Here is a 19,057-nt window from a genome sequence, read left to right as displayed (position 1 = left end):
TCTTGCATGCGTCACTAGAGTTTACACAAGTCAAGGAGAATTCATGACACGAAAATCCACTTGAACTTCAAGCCAAGCTCACTGTGCCCCTGTTTCTGTAAGTGGTCCTATTGGGGCCTGTGATTAATGATTGATGGGTGCAGTAGGCAGTATTGACTTACTGCACCTTGTCTTGGCTGGATTCAGAAGGACCACTACCAACTGTGGCAGTGTTTACCTTGGCCATTACACTGACTCGCCATCTGCTCCATTTCCTCAGATGGGAAATAATCAAACTGTGGAAGTATAATTGAACTAGGTCATTCATGCAGACTGACAATGGTCATTTCTAAATGTAACCTTGAAGTGAACAGCTGGTAAGCTTCAACATCTTAACATTAACCAATAATTAACATATTTTTTAGTGAGACTCTCGGTTGAATACCATAAATAAACACAAGAAATGTATCGAGTTGTTTTAAAACACACAAGAATATTGATTTATGGCGCAAACAGATGTTGCTATTAATCAGACAGTGGTTGTGGAGCTGATGATTTGCAGATGTCTCACAAACTGCATTTGTGCTATTAAACTGAAAATGTGAAATACACAGAGTCACAAGTGAGTCATTGATTTGGTCACTCATGACTGAATTAGAGTTTGATTCTGAAGCTGTAAAACAAATCTGGTCAAGCTTATTTCTTACACACCACACGCTATTGCTTATAAAATGTAGGCTAATTAAATAATTTTATATTTTTAGGAGAACTAAATCTAGTGCATGTAGTCAACAGCTGCTTCATGACCACAGGAGTTTGATTCATTTATTGAAGGGCTGTATTTTTCTGCTGACTTATAAATGTTTTTCTCCTCCCACTGACCTGTCAGCTTTTGTTTATTGTCCTCCTCCTTACCTATTTTCAGAGATACTGTCAGAAAACTGATAAGTGGTCATTATGGATGACAAAGCTGCAAATGTTTTGTTTTTTCAAATGTCCTATTATTCTCTATTGTTTGTTCAAGAAAGATTTGTTGTACACCCTCAGAACCAAACTCTAATTCAAGTTAAGAAATGTGTATATTGTTCTGGGTTTGAAATAGATGCAAGTGTGTGGGTAGCTGTTTTGATCAGACTGTGAACTTTGTGTGTGTGTGCAAGTATGTGTGTGCGTGTAGTATTTTGGGCCCTAGCCGAAAGCAAACACTTGCTAACCTTCACCTGCTCCTGTCACAACTGGCTGTTTCCCACCAGTAGGTTTGTCCAAGTCTCACCGTATCTCCAGCCAGGAAAATCGAGCAGACTAACCCCATTTCAGTCCAGTTTAGTCTAGTTTTACTCTGTGTGTTTTGAAACCTACATTATCAGGAGGAGAGGCTGATGTTTGTGTATCTGCAAGTACCCTGCACACACTATCTTGTATGTCAAAACCCCAACTCACTTTTTATCTCTATAATCACACATGTGCACACCTTTTGTGCAAGAAATTGCTGGATTTACACTTTTCTTCTTGTAGCTGAGATGTTATTGTCACCCATCTGAAACCATTGTTCCCTCTTAATTCCCAGGAGGCTCAGTTTCTAACACTTTTTTGTTTCCTACTAAGCATGAACAGAAACTGATCTATCTATTGGCTATAAATACAACTCAAAAATCTGAATTTTTGACAACTTCTGTCTTGTGTAAGAGTTGTGTAATTTGTTGACTGATCATCTGAGCCATCCTGGTTAAGATTTTCCTGCCATGTGATCAATGTTTTTCATTATCACTATCACACTTCCAAGCGCAAATGGTATGCAGTCAATCTGTTGAGTCAGTGGTGGGCCTCCGCATGGCCTCTGTTTAACCTTTGTGCTGACTTCTGTGCATTGCTAAATAAGAAGGAGCCACTGGATCAAGTTTACATGACCTCTGCTCTCTGGGCCCTATCTGCAGGAGAGGAGAGGAGAGGAGACGAGACAAGAGAGGAGACGAAAGAGGAGACGAGAGGAGAGGAGAAACTTACACAAACACATTCCAAGTGGCAACAGATTTTGTCCAAATCATTGCAATATGTGAAACGCCATCTACAGAGAGAGAGAAAAAATCTCCTGTGTTCCATCTGAAATTGCCATAACAGTGAGCCTGTTTCTGAAATCAAAATCATGTATGATGTGTTGAAATGCTCTCATGTGCTGCCATGCAAACTTTTGTACTCACCTATAGACACAATTACATAAACAATGTGAGCGTTGCAATATTGCCACATGTATTGTTTGTCACTTTATGCTCAGCCGCACTGGGTTCATTCTTTCCTCATTCTTTCACTTCTTTTTTTTTTACCATTACTCATACTAAATTGTAATCCAATCCATATGGAAGTGATGTGTTCATAATTTACCACTGGGTGGCAGTAAAGATTGTTTTTTGCATATTTCTTCCTAGACTTTACTACTGTAGATGTGATTGATTCTTTGTAATCGTTGAAAATGAAGTAATTCCGTTTTTAATCCCAGAAAAGTAAATTACATGCAAAATCAAGGGCTCTATAATGAGTAACTAAGATTTCTGAAGCCTGTTATTTAAAAACTGAAAATTCCACAAATGGCAGCAATAAATAAAATAATAAAATGATCTAAAAATGAATGTCTTGATTTAGCAGGTTTTGTTTTGACCCAAGACTCATCTCATAACTGTTTATGACTCTCACCAGACTGTGACTGAGAATTAGCTTGATTGACTGATGGATTGATTAATAAAGCATCTAACTAGTGAGCATACAATAAATCTATTATGGCCAGTCACATCCGTCTTATTCAATTCTTTAACCCCATTATGGTGGCGTTTACCACCATATTGTTCATCTCAGTGCCTATAAAACATTTTGTATTTTAGACCTGACACATGCTATGCACATAAACAAAGCAAAGCTAATAGATTGATCAGCCTTAACAATAAAACCACCTGCCTAATATGGTGCCTCATTACACCAAAATAGCTGTGACCCATTGATGCATGGGCTCCAGTGGCACCAAGATATTGGCAGCTGATCCTTTAAAGTCCTGTAAATTGTGAGGTGAGTCCTCCATGGATTGAATTTGTATTTCCAGCACATCCTACAGATGTTCAATCGGATTGACATCTGGGGAATTTGGAGACCAAGACAATTTTGAAGTCTTTGTTCCATAAACCATTCCTGAACAATTTTTGAATTTTGTCAGGGGGACAGGGTGCATTATCCTGTTGAAAGAGGTCACTGCCATCAGGAAATGCCGTTGCTATGAAGGGGTGTATTATGCAACAATTTTTAGGTAGGTGGTACATGTCAAAGTAACATCCACATGAATGCCAGGACCTAAGGTTTCCCAGCAGAACATTGCTCAGAGCACCACACTGCCTACACTGGCTTGGCTTCTTCCCATCATGCATCCTGGTGCCATCTCTATCCCGGGTAAATGACGCACATGCACCCAGCCGCCCACATGATGAAAGGAAATGTGACACATTGGACCAGGCCTCTTCTTCCATTGCTCCATGGTCCAGTTCTGAGGCTTAAGTGCCCGGAAAGTAGTGAGCTGCAATTTTACATGAAAGTCAGAGTCATGAACCTGTCTGCTCTCATCACAGAGGAATTTGAGGGAAGATTATTTACACCCCAAAGGGGGCAGTAAAGAGCTAAATATAAACTCATATGCAAGCCCAAGTTTGTAATTGCTTCTAGACAGGATAGGGAAAGGAGCTTTATCATTATCCTCTACTTTCTTTGTTCTAGCTCTGTCAGGATGCTCTGTGAAGCCTGGAAAATCCTAATTTCCATCCAAAGAGAGGTGCTTTTCTCTATCCAAAAATAAAACGCTTTGGAAGTCCTGATAAATGATGTATGAATATGAAAAATGAAATAACATATTTAATAATGATGAGCACTAGGAGGGGGCTCTGATTATTAATTTGTTTATAAATAACAGCAGATTTAGTGGTCTTTGGAGGAAAATCAATGACAAAGTTAATGAAGTGACTTTAGAGGAGAATGAGCCCAGAGTTGGCTTCCAAATTGATTTTTTTGTTAGATTTATTGCCAGGGAAATTAAGGAACAGAAGTTAGTTTCAGCAAGTTGCCAGAAATTTCAAGACCTGACTGAAATTAATTTAGGAATGAAGAGTGGAGTCAGTACTAGATGTAAGCTGAGAGTAATGATTGGATCTCTGAGGTATTGTGAGTGAGATCTACTTCCAACATCAGTGAAACAATGAACCTGTCTAAATGATCCTTGGAATGAACCATCTGTGTGGAAAAATAATTTCACGTTTTTCTCAAAAGTTTTTATGAGTGTGTAACCTTTGATGTGCCCTTTACTTTCATAAAATGTCCTTTTCATGCATTTTGCAGCAAAACAAATTGCTTGATTCAAGCATGAATGCAAGTCGATCCACTTTGCAAATCCAGGCTGTGCAGTCCAGCTTTGTGAGAGAGCCAACTCATGAACAGATGCTGAGAGAGACCTGCAAGGACCCATGGTGGAGCAATATAGCCCTGCCCATGTCTAGAGTTACACAGTAACCCGAGATTCAGTGGGGTGGGAGAGGCGACCCGAGGGAAGGAACAGAGCATTGTAGGGGTGTGTGTGCGTGTGATGTGAGCCAGATAGAAAAAGAAAGCACATTAAAGGGGCGTGTGTGTTTGGGGAAAGGGGGACTTGAGAGTGTGAGGAAGGAGTTCCCAAAGTTTTCAAAGAGTGCAGCACACATTGTACTTCTGAATCTGTTTTCAGACCACAAACACACACACACACACACACACACACACACACACACATACACTCACATGGACACTGTCATTCAGATCAAGATGTACACATGTGTGTGTTTATGAGCAGAGGACTTCTTGACATGTTCGTGTTTCATTAACTTGCCTCTCTTTAGCCAATGGTTGACTTTGGACCTGCAGCAAAGGAGAGGCTGGACGAGAAGAGAAGAGAAGAGAAGAGAAGAGAAGAGAAGAGAAGAGAAGAGAAGAGAAGAGAAGAGAAGAGAAGAGAAGAGAAGAGAAGAGAAGAGAAGAGAAGAGAAGAGAAGAGAAGAGAACAGAAGAGAACAGAAGAGAACAGAAGAGAACAGAAGAGAACAGAAAACAAATCTTGCAAGGACAGGAAGAATGGGATAGAAAAAGTAATGGGAAGGCTAAACTGTCCAGTTGAGGAGATGGACTGAAGCAATCAAAGGAACAGAAAGGATATAAGGATGGACATGTGCAGAGAGCGACTCACCCAGGGACTGCTGCTGCGTTTGGGCATTCTGCTCACTGCTGTGTGTGTGAGCGTTCATGTTTACCTTGAGTCGGGTTGGCGGGGCACACCTGCACCCCTGGCTGTGGGACATCCCACCCACTCTTGTCAGAATTGTGGCCAACAAAGCAGAAGTAAACGGGTCTCTACAGAGCCTGGGGATCAGGGCAGAAGCATTAAAAGGAGAATCTCCTATATTCGTATGCCGAAAAAGGACAGCCCAGCTGGGAAGAGAGACGAAGATAAAGAGGACCCCTCACCTCCTTGCTGTCCACCTCTCCACCCGGACAGAAAGGTATGTTTCAATTTAATAACCCATCAACTTCTGAGTTCTTAATTGCTGCGATTAAGATTCTTGTTAGGTTATCTGATGCTAAATCAGTGCTGTGGGAGACAGAGCAGCTCAATAAAGAGCTTTCCCTCCATCTCTGTGAGTCACTGGCTTAAAGCTCAGTAATCCCTGGAGGGTGATGAAGGAAGAGCAGAGAGCAGAATCAATGCATGTTCAATGAGCGCCTCTGAAATGCTTTGAAGTTGAAGAAGAGAGTTTGTTGCCGGGGTTTCTGAGACAAAGCTGCATTTCTTTTTTGATAGATGCATATAGTTTAAACAGGTGCAGATTTATCTCAAACAACAAATCAAACACACACACACACTCCCCTATGGCTGTCTTTGCATCACAGTCAGCTCTAACAAAGGACCATTCAAAAACACACCCACCCACATATACACACAATCCAGGATTTGACCCTTAACCTATGAAGGGTGTGTTGAAGCACCCGCTTAACAAAACTCCCACTTCCTTCTCTTTCTTTGTCTCTATATGCCTTTTTTTCCTCTTTGACATATCTCTGTTCTTTGCTCTTGCCTTTATTTTGTCTTTTGATCTCTCCATCCATCCATCACTTTTTTTGTTCCCTTCCACTGCTCTTTTTCCTTAACTCTCCAGATCTCCCACCACCATTATACACACAGACTCATAAACACACACACCAAATCCACCTTTCTCTATTCCTGTCTTCCTCTCTCTCCCAATCTCTCTCTCAGCCCCCTATTTTCTTCTTCTCTATTGTATTTCCTCCTTTTTTCTTTTTAGGGTGAAAAAAAAAGCTTGTTCAGTTTTGTCTTTAAATTTTTAATGACTTAAACCAACGAGAGACTGAGAAGCAACAGTGCTGAGTTTTAAATGCCATGAATATTACTGCAGGGCTATTATGCCACACCGAGAGATGGGCATTTGTGCGCCATCAATATTAAAAACCACCATATGCTCACTCTCCCAGCCTCTTAAAACAAAATTTGTCATATAAGATGCCCTGGAGGGGCCCTGATGAAATTTCTGTCATGTGCTGCTGCCATTTAATTCTCTCTCGCTTTCTTTCTACACTTGCTTTTCTCCCTTAAGGCTCTCATCTCAAAGATCACTGTTGCTCTTTTGCTCTGTCATGTTAACTTGTCCCTGTTCTTTATGCTCTCATCCTTCTTCTTGCTTTTTCATCCCCCTTGTCTGTCTCAATTTTAAACTTCAGGCTCACCTCCCACTTCTAACCCATATTTCTTTTAGCTTTTCTGCCTTCTTTTAACTTCTCGTTCTCTCTCTCTCTCACTTTCCTGCTCTCTCTATCCAGCTCCCTGCTATCTCCTTTCGGCGCATACTCATGCATAGAAGATGAAATAATGGGCTGGAAAAGCAGGAAGACGACAAGAACGCCTCCAGTGACCTTGATGAATAGCAATGTATGGACTTATATAAGAGAACACACCTACAGAAGCTGCTATCAGTCGGCAAGATAAAAAGAATGGCCTCATAGCCAATGGCCTGCACAGACTGGTGTTTCCCAGAAACACTGGGGGACATTAGCTTTAAAAGCTAATTTCCAAAGAAGCTTGTTATAGTGTGCATATCAATAAAAGTGCTATATTTAGAATGTTCTGGATTATATCATTGGTTTAAAAATTTGTTTTTGTTGTAATTTTTATTCAATGAGTTACAGGCCAGTAGTAAGTAGTAAGTGATTACACAATTCACAGTGTGAAAATTAGATGTTAGTCAGTTTTTGAAATTGTCTCTGTTCACTGTCATCTACAGTATCTTACAGTGTTTGTATTTTTTACTACCTTGTCATGAGGTCTGGCGTGTTAGCTGTAACTTTTAGATGTTGGGCTGTTTCTGCTGTCACCAGAGTTACAGTAAGCTTGATGTTCCTGCAAAGCATAAACAGAAACTGTTAGCAGCGCCTCACTTTCATCTATTTATGAGCTGCTGTGAATCTGAAGCAAACCAGCGAAACATTTTGTAACAGTCAGGTCTACGTTTACAGCACACAGATATTTGTGCAAATGCTGCCACGCTGTCACCTACCCAAGAATCAGTTCTTTTTTAATTCATGTTTTATAGTTTTCTATGTTCGTTTACATTGTGAGCATGACTGATGACCTAAAGGCAATTAGTGATGACATGCAACAATTCACCCCCTGATTAGAAAATGAATTTATTGTACACAGACAAGGACAGATATTTTAAATTATAATCCCCTAATGGTAATAAAAACACCAAGTTCTTGAGCTTTCAATTACTTTGAGGATCTTCTACCATCAGCAGGTGGAGTTTGCCTGGTTGTTATGAAATTATGTTAAAATTTAAATTTTTGCTGAACATTTTTAGAACTATAAACACTGAATGTGCACTTAATGCATTTCATGAATATAATAACACATTATTACTCGAATCGTGTAATATGTAATGAATTTAAATATTGTAAATACTCAGAAAATTGGACATTGTGGCTTTTATGTTTAAATGTCATACATTGTTGTGTATTGTCGAACTGATGGTGAGGGATTTATATTGTATTTAAAGAGATATATGAAGTTATTATTATTATTTTTAGCTTGGAACTGACCTCACACCTGAAAATACATGATGTTTTTATCAGCATTCCCTAAACATAATTAATATGCATGATTGGGGCAAATGCTAAAATCACCACTTGTACTTGTGAGACATGCTCTCTTCTCTACTACTGATTTTGCCTGTTTAAGGTGTTATGATTGCATCCCAATCCTGAATGAAACACAGTCATTAACTCCATACCTGTCTAGTTGACAGAGCAAACGCCAACACATCAGTACACAATCATTTGATGACACTTTTTACTGCATACCAGCGTCAGTGTCTACAGGGTGACAGCTTCCAAAACACAACACCAGCTGCTCAGTCATCTTCGCCACAGTTTGAAAATGATGAAAGTTGGATTTTAGCTTTGAGGCTTTCTCTAAGCAAAATGAAGTGAGAAATTGCTTGGAAAAGTTATTTTCAAAACTCAGCCCAGAGGCTATAGTGAAGATAGGTGACAAGACAGACCGTTGCTGACATATTCTGCGTGTGCGTGTGTGTGTGAGAGAGAGAGAGAGAGAGAGAGAGAGAGAGAGAGAGAGAGAGAGAGAGAGAGAGAGAGAGAGAGAGAGAGAGAGAGAGAGAGAGAGAGAGAGAGAGAGAGAGAGAGAGAGAGAGAGAGAACCTAAGGGTTTGTATTAGTAAAAAACAATATAAAGGAAATCTAATCTCTTAGCTGTTATCCACATAAATACTCTCAAACACTTCCTCTTTAATCATTTACCTCTTGCAGGCTTTCTTCCCCCACTGTGAAAAGCGGAGAGGGATGAGGTGGTAAATTATAGACAGACGTGAAATGTGTTAGCCCAGACAACAGCAGCAGGAAGGGAGATTTTGGGGGGGGGGGGGTAGATAGACAAAGAGAGCAGACACAGCATGCAGTGATGACTCAGCCTCCTGACTTTAACAGAGTTATATACAGACTTCTGCCCTGAAGTCATAGTGACGCACACAAACACATACACACACAATGCCTATACTCATTTCTACGCATTTCTATCTCTATAGCTGACAGCCACTAAAAGCTTTGGATAAGACAAGTGGCTCAAAAAGTCACCAGGAGATGACGCAATGTGCTCATTTGCATAACTGTGCTTCCTACACCAATTCTGCTCTCACCCACTGCTGTTATTATACCTGTTTGTATAAGAGAAGCAGGCGTTATTAGTTTATACTCTGATTTTCAATTCTACTTTTCTATTTGGACAGCACTTTACTTCCTTCTACTCTGAGTCTGTGAATATGTCTCTCTGTTGTTACACAGAGAAGTACAGGAACAACAACAACAACAATAGAAATATGACTTATAACAGCAGTAGCAGTGGGCAAAAATCACAAATTGCTAATTGAAATTTTGTGTTACTTTTCTTTACAATGAGCATTACAGCATCAGCATTTATTTATTTTTTACGTTTTATTTGTAGAGTGATTTTCAGGGTATTCACAGACACTTCCTGTTTACTATCTCTATGAGATGTTTAGCTGTAATATAATGCTACCCTGGGGGACCCTCCAATTTATCAAGTATTAAGTGGTATTATAAACATACTTGTGGGTCTACTTGAAAGCTAAAATAAACATTTGTGAGACTGAGGGGGAAAAGGCAAATGTAAGAGACAATAGCTTTTGTATTTATTCATGTCTTCATTATATTCTGTGTGTAGTTCAGTTTTTACAAAAAAAGTCTTGCATTCAGCTGAAATTTTGCAAATACGAAAAGAAACACAAATATCTCCAATTTAATAGAGAAATTAATTATTCATGTTAAACTTCTTCACATTAAGCCTTTAACTCTTCCACTGCATAGATCCATCTAATCATTTTTGCCTGCCTCTCATTTTACAGTAATGGTATTCTGAGCACTGCAGTACTTTTCTGCAAGAAATATGTCCCAGCTTTCTGAGATTTCTCCCATATAGGCCAGCTGTCATTCACGTGTCACACACACTCAACCTCACAGCATATATGCAGGCAGCACATAAGTCATAACAGAGAAGCAACCATGGATCCTTTCAGACAGGCCTCACAGTTTTGGAATGTTTTCCAACAATGACAGCCCGCTGAAATGATCATGCAGTGATGTCGAGTTGGCAAAAAGGCAATCTTTGCAACAACATGCAATGAAATCTCTGATCTTTTAACTTATCTTCTAACACACAGCCATGGATAAAGGGGACACAGCATAAAAATTACATCCACTGATGAGCTTTGAGACTTGTTCAAAGCTTTGAATTTAAATAAATCAGTACACTCCTATACTGTATGACAGAAAACACAGTCATAGTCAGAAATTCCAATATATGTAGTGCAGGTAATCTGAAGCAATGATACCTGTCTCCAAGACAGTCCCAATCATCTGCCCTGGTTGCTCAAATTGATACTTTTTGAAATAAGTTTCTATTTCTTGTTTTTGTGTGTGTCTTTTTGCTGTGTGTCCTTTCATATTATTCAACTATTGTATAGTGGGCTGAGCTACAATCAAAAGTATTTCACTGTCATTATTTACGGAATGTATTTAAAGTGTATGTGAAAAGACACATACACATCAAATACATGCACTGATATATTGGAGGTGGGGCAGTTAACCAGGCGTGCGTTTTCCAAACCTTTAAGTTTGTACTTAAATAAATCCTATCTTTGTGTCGTTTATACAGGTAAATTGTCAAGTGCAATGTCTTGTTCACCTGATTATCCCATTAAACCAGTACTTGCAAAGGGAGCTACAGCCTGTGGACTTCCTTCTTTCCTTTGTACTTTTGGCCTTTTGGTCCAGCATCTGTATTGGAGTGTTTGTTGTGGGATGTGCATAAACAAACAAGCAGGTGTTCCCCTCCCAACAGCCGCAAAGAGCAACAATGCCCCTCACTTGAAAACAAAGGACAAGTGCCATAAAGTTGAACTTTATGCTTTATCAGATGTTTTTAAACAGAATTTTTCAGTTTTATAGGAGAAAAGGCTTCAATGACAAAGACTATCCGGATGGTTTGGCAAATGTACTTCTAGTTAACTCACCTGCCTCCGATAAAGAGCAGAGCTGCACACAGCTGCTTCCCTGAGTTCCTTTATGGGAACCATGCAGTGGATGAGATGCCCATCTCCTTTACTAGCACTTCAAAACCAACAGTTCTCATTATTACCTTGTTGATGTTGGCAACAATGGCAGTTTATTAAAAAATAAATAAAATAAAATACTTTTATTTGTTCATAGACAGTCTAAAAAAAATCTAGAGGAGCAGAATTAAATAAAAACAGATGCAGCCATTTGAGCTGACTCCAATTCACACAGTAAATTTGGGTAAAATAGAATCATTTTGATTAAGTTAATTGATTCCACCAAAAACACATATAGTCCAAAACAGCCTGCACTTTCATTCAAATCAAATCATTCAAATCATTTCTTTTAATTAGGTGAGTTCATTTCGCTGCAAGGCAAGTATTAATTACTTATGTTCAAATAGGTATTAACATGATTCCAAATGAATACTTTGTTCCCTAACGTTGATTAGTTCAGTGTTGGGTTAGAGTCAGAACAGAAAAGGCCACTTTGCGCTGTCTGTACCAACCACCACCAACCAGACGGTGGAATTTCTAATGCAGGAACCCAGTGACCTTGGTCTTGTCTCGGAAAACTGAGAGACCTCGGCTCAACTGAGCGAGAGGGAGAGACTGTTAGAAAAGAATGGGAGGGGTTGACTTCTATAATCCCAAAGGTGTGACTAGAGTCAGTTCTCAGGCATCTTTAACCCCCAGCTGGGGCATCTGGGGAACAAGGGAGTCACAAGAAATCAACGGCTGGGAAGGTGACATGTCACCTGCGGGTCACATTCTCCTCTCTGCTGTTGAGCGAAAAATTTCATTTCCTTCACGAATAATACCTACTGCAGGTGGCCTTGCATTGTTCAATCATGGCCTTTTCAAGTGACAGTTGTTTAAGCAAAAACATATGTTTATTCACCTTCTGTTGGAATGGAAAATTGTGATAGTGAAGCTTATATTAAGTCACAGAATCTCTTGAAGTGTAAATGTTAAGTAAAAGTTAAATATAAATATAGATAAATATAGATATGCAGACTCAAGTCATTAAGTCTGCATAGATTTCAAGTTACATTCTTGGTGTGAGACAATGCAAGCACAGATTACAAATGCATGTATACTGCATGCAAAAATAATGCAACATTCACAAGTAATGCAGCTCAATCATTACTATAATGCATTACATAGATCAAGCAAGTTTCAAGAGTCTGCTAATTGATTTTTGATTCATGTACAGAAATGAATTGAAGCCAATGGATGCCTGGATCAGAATGAAAAATACATAAAAAAATCAATCTGTATAGTATGCATTTGAAAATGCAGAAATGCATACAATACAGGGTGAAAAGAGTGAGATAAAAACTCGTACAACCCTGTAACATTGCCTGCGACTGTGCAAGAACTTGTTCAAGACATTTTTTTAGTGTTAGGTTGTACGCAACAACAATAGCGGGATAATCAGCTCGTACTGTGTGATCACAAGCACCTCAAAAGTAGCTTACACACAAGGTATAATAACTCCAGGCGATATAACATAAGAGAACAGAAATAAACTTGTTAACACACACACACACACACGCCTTTGGTTTCCTACACTTTGGGATCATATCACTGCAGTGACATCGCATCCCTCCTTTCGCATACATCGACCACCCTGCAGAAGTAAACAGCTTTACAGAGGTGCCATAGCTTTGCTCGCTCAATGTGAGATTAGTGTCCCACCAAGTCTGACCAAAGAAAAACAGGCCAGACTGGAATCTGCATCAAGTTATGGGGGGGGGGGGGGGGGGGGGGGGGACAAAGAGACCTTTCAGTTAATCAATCACCCTTTCTCTCACACTCTCAGAAATATGATTTTTAATTGCTGTGAACTTTTTTTTTTTTTTTTTTTTTTTTTTTTTTTTTAAACATGAGAAACAGCTGAGAGTGTATCACCCTGGAGCTTGGAAGATATTAGTACTTTCATTGTGTCATGAGAAGGATAATTATAGATCGCAAATTATACTCAGTTTTTTTTAAACTGGCTGTGAAAGAGGATCACAGCACACAGATGAAACCTGAAGGCTTGGGATTTTTAAATGCAATTCTACCAAACAAACCCTCTCTCGAACACGATGATCAAAACCATACATTGCAGATGGAGAAACAGACGCCACTCAGTGCATTTTATGCTACTGACTGAATAAACAGAGGGTCTCTTGTGTATGTTAACCTCTATCTGACAAAGACGCCCACCGTAGAGGAAAAAGTCAGTGTCAAACTGTCAAGTCCAGAGTCCCGGGTCGCACAATACTCCCCTCAGACATGGACGCCTTGTCTGGAACATTCCAGAAAGTTCTCAGCCTCCCTCCCAGCTGATATGAATGAGTGCATTGACCGGGACGCCTTGGCACCCATCTTTGCCCCTCACCTCCATCGCACATCCATGTGTACATGCATTCACACAGACCATGAATATCTGCTTCGTGCAAATGTTACTTTCTGTGTCGCTATAAAGGTTTGTTTGTTTAGCAGAAATCCTGTTTCTGTATCATTTGACATGCTTCTTAGCTACCTGTGTCTGGTTACAAAGACAACAGACACACACACACCCCCATTTAGCCCAGAGAAGGTCAATGAACCTTAAGAAAAAAAACAGTTAAAGAGCTTGTTGCTGTAAGCCTCTTTATTCACTGGGAATAATATTTCTGTCTGTCTCACTCTTGCTTTGCACATGCAGTAGTTATTTGATAAATGATATTGAGTAATAATGAGAATGGAAAACATATGCCGCGGAAGGCACAGAGAAGGGAGATGAAATTAGTAACACAAACACAAGCTAAATGCTTGCAGAGATGGCACTGCTCAGTAATCATATAGGCAGGACATTATTTGCTCAAAACAACCATGAACATTGTCATTTATGCTATAATGCAACTAGAATTATACATTGTATTCTCTCCTGCCATCTCTTTCAATTTTCATATTTCCATAATCATTCATGTGTAAGACACAAACACACAGATTGGCAAAAGAAAAGTATGGTCATGAGCCAAGAAAGAATATCACAGCCTCTCATCACGTATCTATCCGCCACGTTCTCTGTTTTTCAAGATTTGTCTCAGGAGCTAGGCCTAAGTGTCATATGGTGCTCAGCATGCTCCCTCTGCTTTTCCCAAGTGAACATCAAACACAGATTTCATGATCTCATGTCTGGGATATTGTCCAAGAAGACAGGCGCACATGGACTCAGACACACATACAGGTTTAGACTGCAAGCCTGCTGACAATAAGACTCCATCTGCCTCTCGACATGCCAGATTGCAGCAGATCACCAATAGAGTTCGATTCAAATGAGACAACAACACATCTTTAGCAGTGTCTATAACTTTTTTACATCCAGGTTGCATCTTCTGCATGACCATTTCAATACATGTTGTGATGACTGGAGGCGTCTGTGAATGCCCATATGCTTTGATGAATTCTTGCATGAGTGAACTTACCATGGTCTGACGGGAAGGGGACTGCGTTTCCAAGGCAACAGCTAGTTCCACGGAGATTTAAGTTGATTGCATATGTCAAGACAAGTCAAAGGACACACCAGGGAGGAGAACACACCATCCATGTGTATGCATGTTTGTGTATGTACTGTATGTGTAAGTGCATATTTGTGTATGTGTGAAAGAGAAAAAGATGAAAGTTGTCAGCTCCTGTTTATGCTGAAGGGAAACCGCAAATGACTGATAGGAATCTATCAAACAGGGCCACACACGGCTGCTTTTAAAGCAACAGCAAGCAGTATTGTGTATATTTTATAAGGCTGTTAACGATCATAATTTCCCACTGGCTTTGGCTTCATATGGAAAAGCTACGGATATATATGTATGTTGTTGAGGTTCTGTCAGTTACTATGCAAACCATGTATTTTTAATACCTTATTTTAAGACAGCTGCTATCTGCATAGCTGTATTAATGTCTTGTAATCACACTCTCTTGCAGTGGAGTGCATTAATAGCTGCCTTTGTTCACCCTTACCATTAAATGTCAGTGCCGGAAATGGGCATTAGTCACAACAGCGTGCAAGCTGGAAGCTGTTTAATTCATGCCATTGAATACAGCAGCAGTGATTACTTTGCATTCATGATTTTATTTAACTTGAATGTCAGTTTTTCTGAGAGGTTTGGCCTCACTGCTTGCCATTTGAAATGATCCTGTCCTTGCTATCATCTTATAAATGTATGCTTCACAGAACTACAGTTCATAAAGTGTTGCCATTACAGTCAGTTTGTTAGTGTTTTGTCAAGCTACATCATATGAAATCCAAGGCTGCAAGGACTGTTATAGTTATTTGGGTCTTTTAGGGTGTTTGTAAGTGCACCTGGAGGAAAAAAACTGGAAAAAAACTACTTTTTACTGGCAAGATGTTTAAACACTGCTCACAGATCAGATCTGATTGAAGGTAGATGGGCAGATAACGCTACTGCCAAGGAGTCTGCAGGGTGAAGAAAGAGAGAACATGTGTGCTGTAACAGCAATACAACACAAACCCTTAGTGTCATAGTATTCAGAGGGCAATTCAACTTCAACAAACTTTCTATAATCAGTCAATCATTTCCATTCTGTCTCTCTCCCTTTCTGCTGCAAACACACACACACACACACACACACACACACACACACACACACACACACACACACACACACACACACACACACACACACACACACACACACACACACACACACACACACACACACACACACACACACACACACACAGTCTTTCTGTAAATGCATCCCAGACGTGGGTTTTTTTGGATTTATCCTACGAGGGAGAAACAGAAGAGAGATACAGAGAGGAGAACAATCTTTGCATCCTCCTTCTATGCCATCTTTCTCTCTCTCTCTCTCTCTCTCTCTCTCTCTCTCTCTCTCTCTCTCTCTCTCACACACACACACACACACACACACCCTCTTGTATCACAACTCCTCCGCAGGCTTCCTCCACAGCATCACTCTGTCTTTGTGACTAAGGCTAAACTCCTCTGAGATTACTGCCTTTATTAAAAAGATCAGCGTAATCCTCCGCTTTAATTCTGTTAAACCCTCTCCATCTCCCTCTGTACTCCAGCAGTGAGCTGGGATTGGCCAGTGAGCCGGGCCTGCCAGAGGAATAGAGATGACACTGCAGGAAGTGAAGACAGCTGGGTCTCGTCCGACTGCCAGTTTCCTCACGTCCCAGATTAAGTCAGAATGATAGAGTTTAAAACAGCTGATTCTTGGTGATTATCCTGTATGCATCATACAGTACATTTACTGGGAGCCTATCTTGAAAATATACACTATATATTATGCTCCCTCAATGGTAACATCAGCGTATCTCCAACTGATATAAAATAACATACCCTAAAAGCATTTACTTTTTCTACTCTAAACAAGTAGCCTGATAGCTCCTTCCTCTGTGTCATGGAGCTCCATTATTGCCCAAAAAATAAAAAAGTCCCGATGACTGTAAATATTCATTTAGCACACCTAAAATACAAATTCCAGCTGAAAATAGTTCCCAAAAAATGCAAAATGTACTCCTATTTCAGTAAGTTTTCGAAGAACAGTGCCCAGCCATTTGAGAAAGTTATACTTTACTTTATGTCTTTAGTAAAAACAGATGGCCTTTGAACTGAGTGCCACAGGGTAGGGAAGTTAGAAATTATTGACAGACCAACTAATGTCGGTCGAATAAAAAAGAGTAGTGTCAGCCTTATCCTTTAGTAGTGCATGGTTGGAGAGAAAAGCTATTCTTGTCCAGATTTTCTTTCAATCCACTGGTCATCAATCTTTCATCTTTCACACGAAATACTGACAACACTGACCTCAACTGTCCTCTGACACAAATGACAAATGATGTTAACAGAACTTGTGGTTAGCATGACCAACAATAATCATTAAAAGTGACCATAGAAAGAAAATGACATAACTCAAACTTTGCTGTAAATCCACATTCTTGTTTAACTCCACTCATCTCACATAGCAGTATCTACTTAAACTTCACTGTAAACTTTGACCCCTAACAGCCTGTCAGTTAACACTGATAGATTTGAAAATGTGTCAACTGAATAACTCACGGTAAACATCACCACTACAATGGCAACAATAATCAAAATGTCATCATCATTAGAACCTACTAGACTTCTCAAATAATAATTATAGGGAAAAAAGGGAGGTAGACATATGTTATAGCAAGATGAATTACTTTTGGCAGCCAAAGCAGTAACCAGAGATGAAACAGCAGTCGTGTTACCACTTTGTCTGATCTCGGCTCTAAGGCCAGTAGATTACACCACTCACCATCCATAATCATGTCACGATAATGCACATTGCATAGCTGTTACAAAAAAAACATCATGATGCACTCTTGGCAGAGGAAATCTAACAGGTGATTTATGGGCAGACTTAGCAGCAATGTTCCAGTAAGATGTTAATTTTTCAAATTGTTCTTGCTCATTTGTAGGTATTACTAGTTATGGGCAATTTTGCCATGTACAGTAATAGAGCAGACCAAGACATAAATGTTGATCGTCATCAACAATAGTTAACTATCAAATGAAATAAATTAACTACACCTGTCTTCCACTGCATTTGTGTAAGAATTAAACTGGAAAAACATTGCTTTCTTTTAAAATTTTCTCTAAATCACATTAGCACAGGCCCTGTGGAACACAAATATCTAATATGGTCTTTCTCCTGGGTGCGGCCAGAAATCAGCAGGAGGTTAATGTGAATCAGCCTCCAGCTGCTTCATTAAACTATAACTTCTTTTGCTGCCCTCATGTCCACGGCATGTCTTGACCTTCATGTGGCATGGAGGTGCTAGAAAATACAGCCTGTCAAAGAACATTTCCAAACGTCAAGACACTCCATAGTGTTAAAAAAATATTCCACACACAGTTTAACTGAGAGCTTTGACTTCTTGACAGCACAGCTCGGTGGTATTTTTCTAAAGCGTCTGAACTCTTGTGAGAGCAATCACAGAAAAATGAGCAGCAGGGCTGACACTCAGCCACTCTGGCACTTAACCAAGAGACAGGGCCGACTTGGCAGCACTTTTTCTGTCGCCTTATGGTTTCCAAATGGGCAGACACAGCTCACCTGTGGCTGGCTCTTTTGTGATATTTGATACACTCGTAACAAATTGTTTACTCAAGTGCTGATTGTGCTGTGTCCTCTCAGATGCTGTCATTGATTGTTATGAATTGGCTTTGTTTATTCTTGGTGTAAATCTATATGTACATGTGTTGATCTCGCCTTCTTTCTTTCACTTGTGTGTTGGTGCATTTGCTTCTCCGTCTGTGTCCGTATACGACTCCATACTCCCCTTCCTCCTCCCACTTCTCCTTTCTTCTCACCTGCCTTCGTTGTTCTGGCAGAAAGTCCTCTCTTGTTTTATCCAGTCATCTCTTGTTCACCCATCCATCCTCTTTTCCCCCTGAGGGATTATTCATGCATGGCCTGGCTGCTCACACCTCTCACACCCAGGCTGAGAGGCACACATCCACTAACACACTGAGGTCCATCAGGCCATGCAGGCAAAGCAGAAACGCCCCAAAACAGAGCAATCAAAAACAGAGTAAAAGTGTTAAAAACATCCTTTTTCTAGAATGAAAAAGGATGTTTTAACGGACTCTTCCAGCTAAAAGGATGTTTTAACAGACTCTTCCAGCTAATTTATTACTCAGTCTTCAATTGACTTGCAAACTCCTTTTCAGCTCTCATTCAGCAGATATTTAAAGTTTACTCATCTCTGATATTTAAATTGACACTTCAACTTTATTCAATGCTTACACTTAAAGAGACATTTCAACTTCTTTCAGTTTTGGTTTCACCACAAATTTTAAACCAGCAAACAAGTTTAC

General features: G+C 39.8%; 1 protein-coding gene across 1 annotated transcript in view; it reads left to right on the top strand.

Annotated features, from left to right (window-relative positions):
* The first annotated feature begins 5,194 nt into the window (after positions 1-5,194).
* Positions 5,195-19,057, top strand: part of mettl24 (methyltransferase like 24) — a 34,635-nt gene continuing 20,772 nt past the window's right edge. The window contains exon 1 of the mRNA XM_062437494.1: positions 5,195-5,534. Coding sequence (XP_062293478.1) covers positions 5,196-5,534 — 339 coding nt within the window. The 5' untranslated portion in view covers position 5,195. The remainder of the gene's footprint in view (positions 5,535-19,057) is intronic.

Source organism: Scomber scombrus, chromosome 17 (genome assembly GCF_963691925.1).
Source record: "Scomber scombrus chromosome 17, fScoSco1.1, whole genome shotgun sequence".
In the NCBI taxonomy this organism is placed as follows: Eukaryota; Metazoa; Chordata; class Actinopteri; order Scombriformes; family Scombridae; genus Scomber; species Scomber scombrus.
Note: the sequence above shows the minus strand (reverse complement) of the source record. Positions and strands in the feature narration are given on the sequence as shown.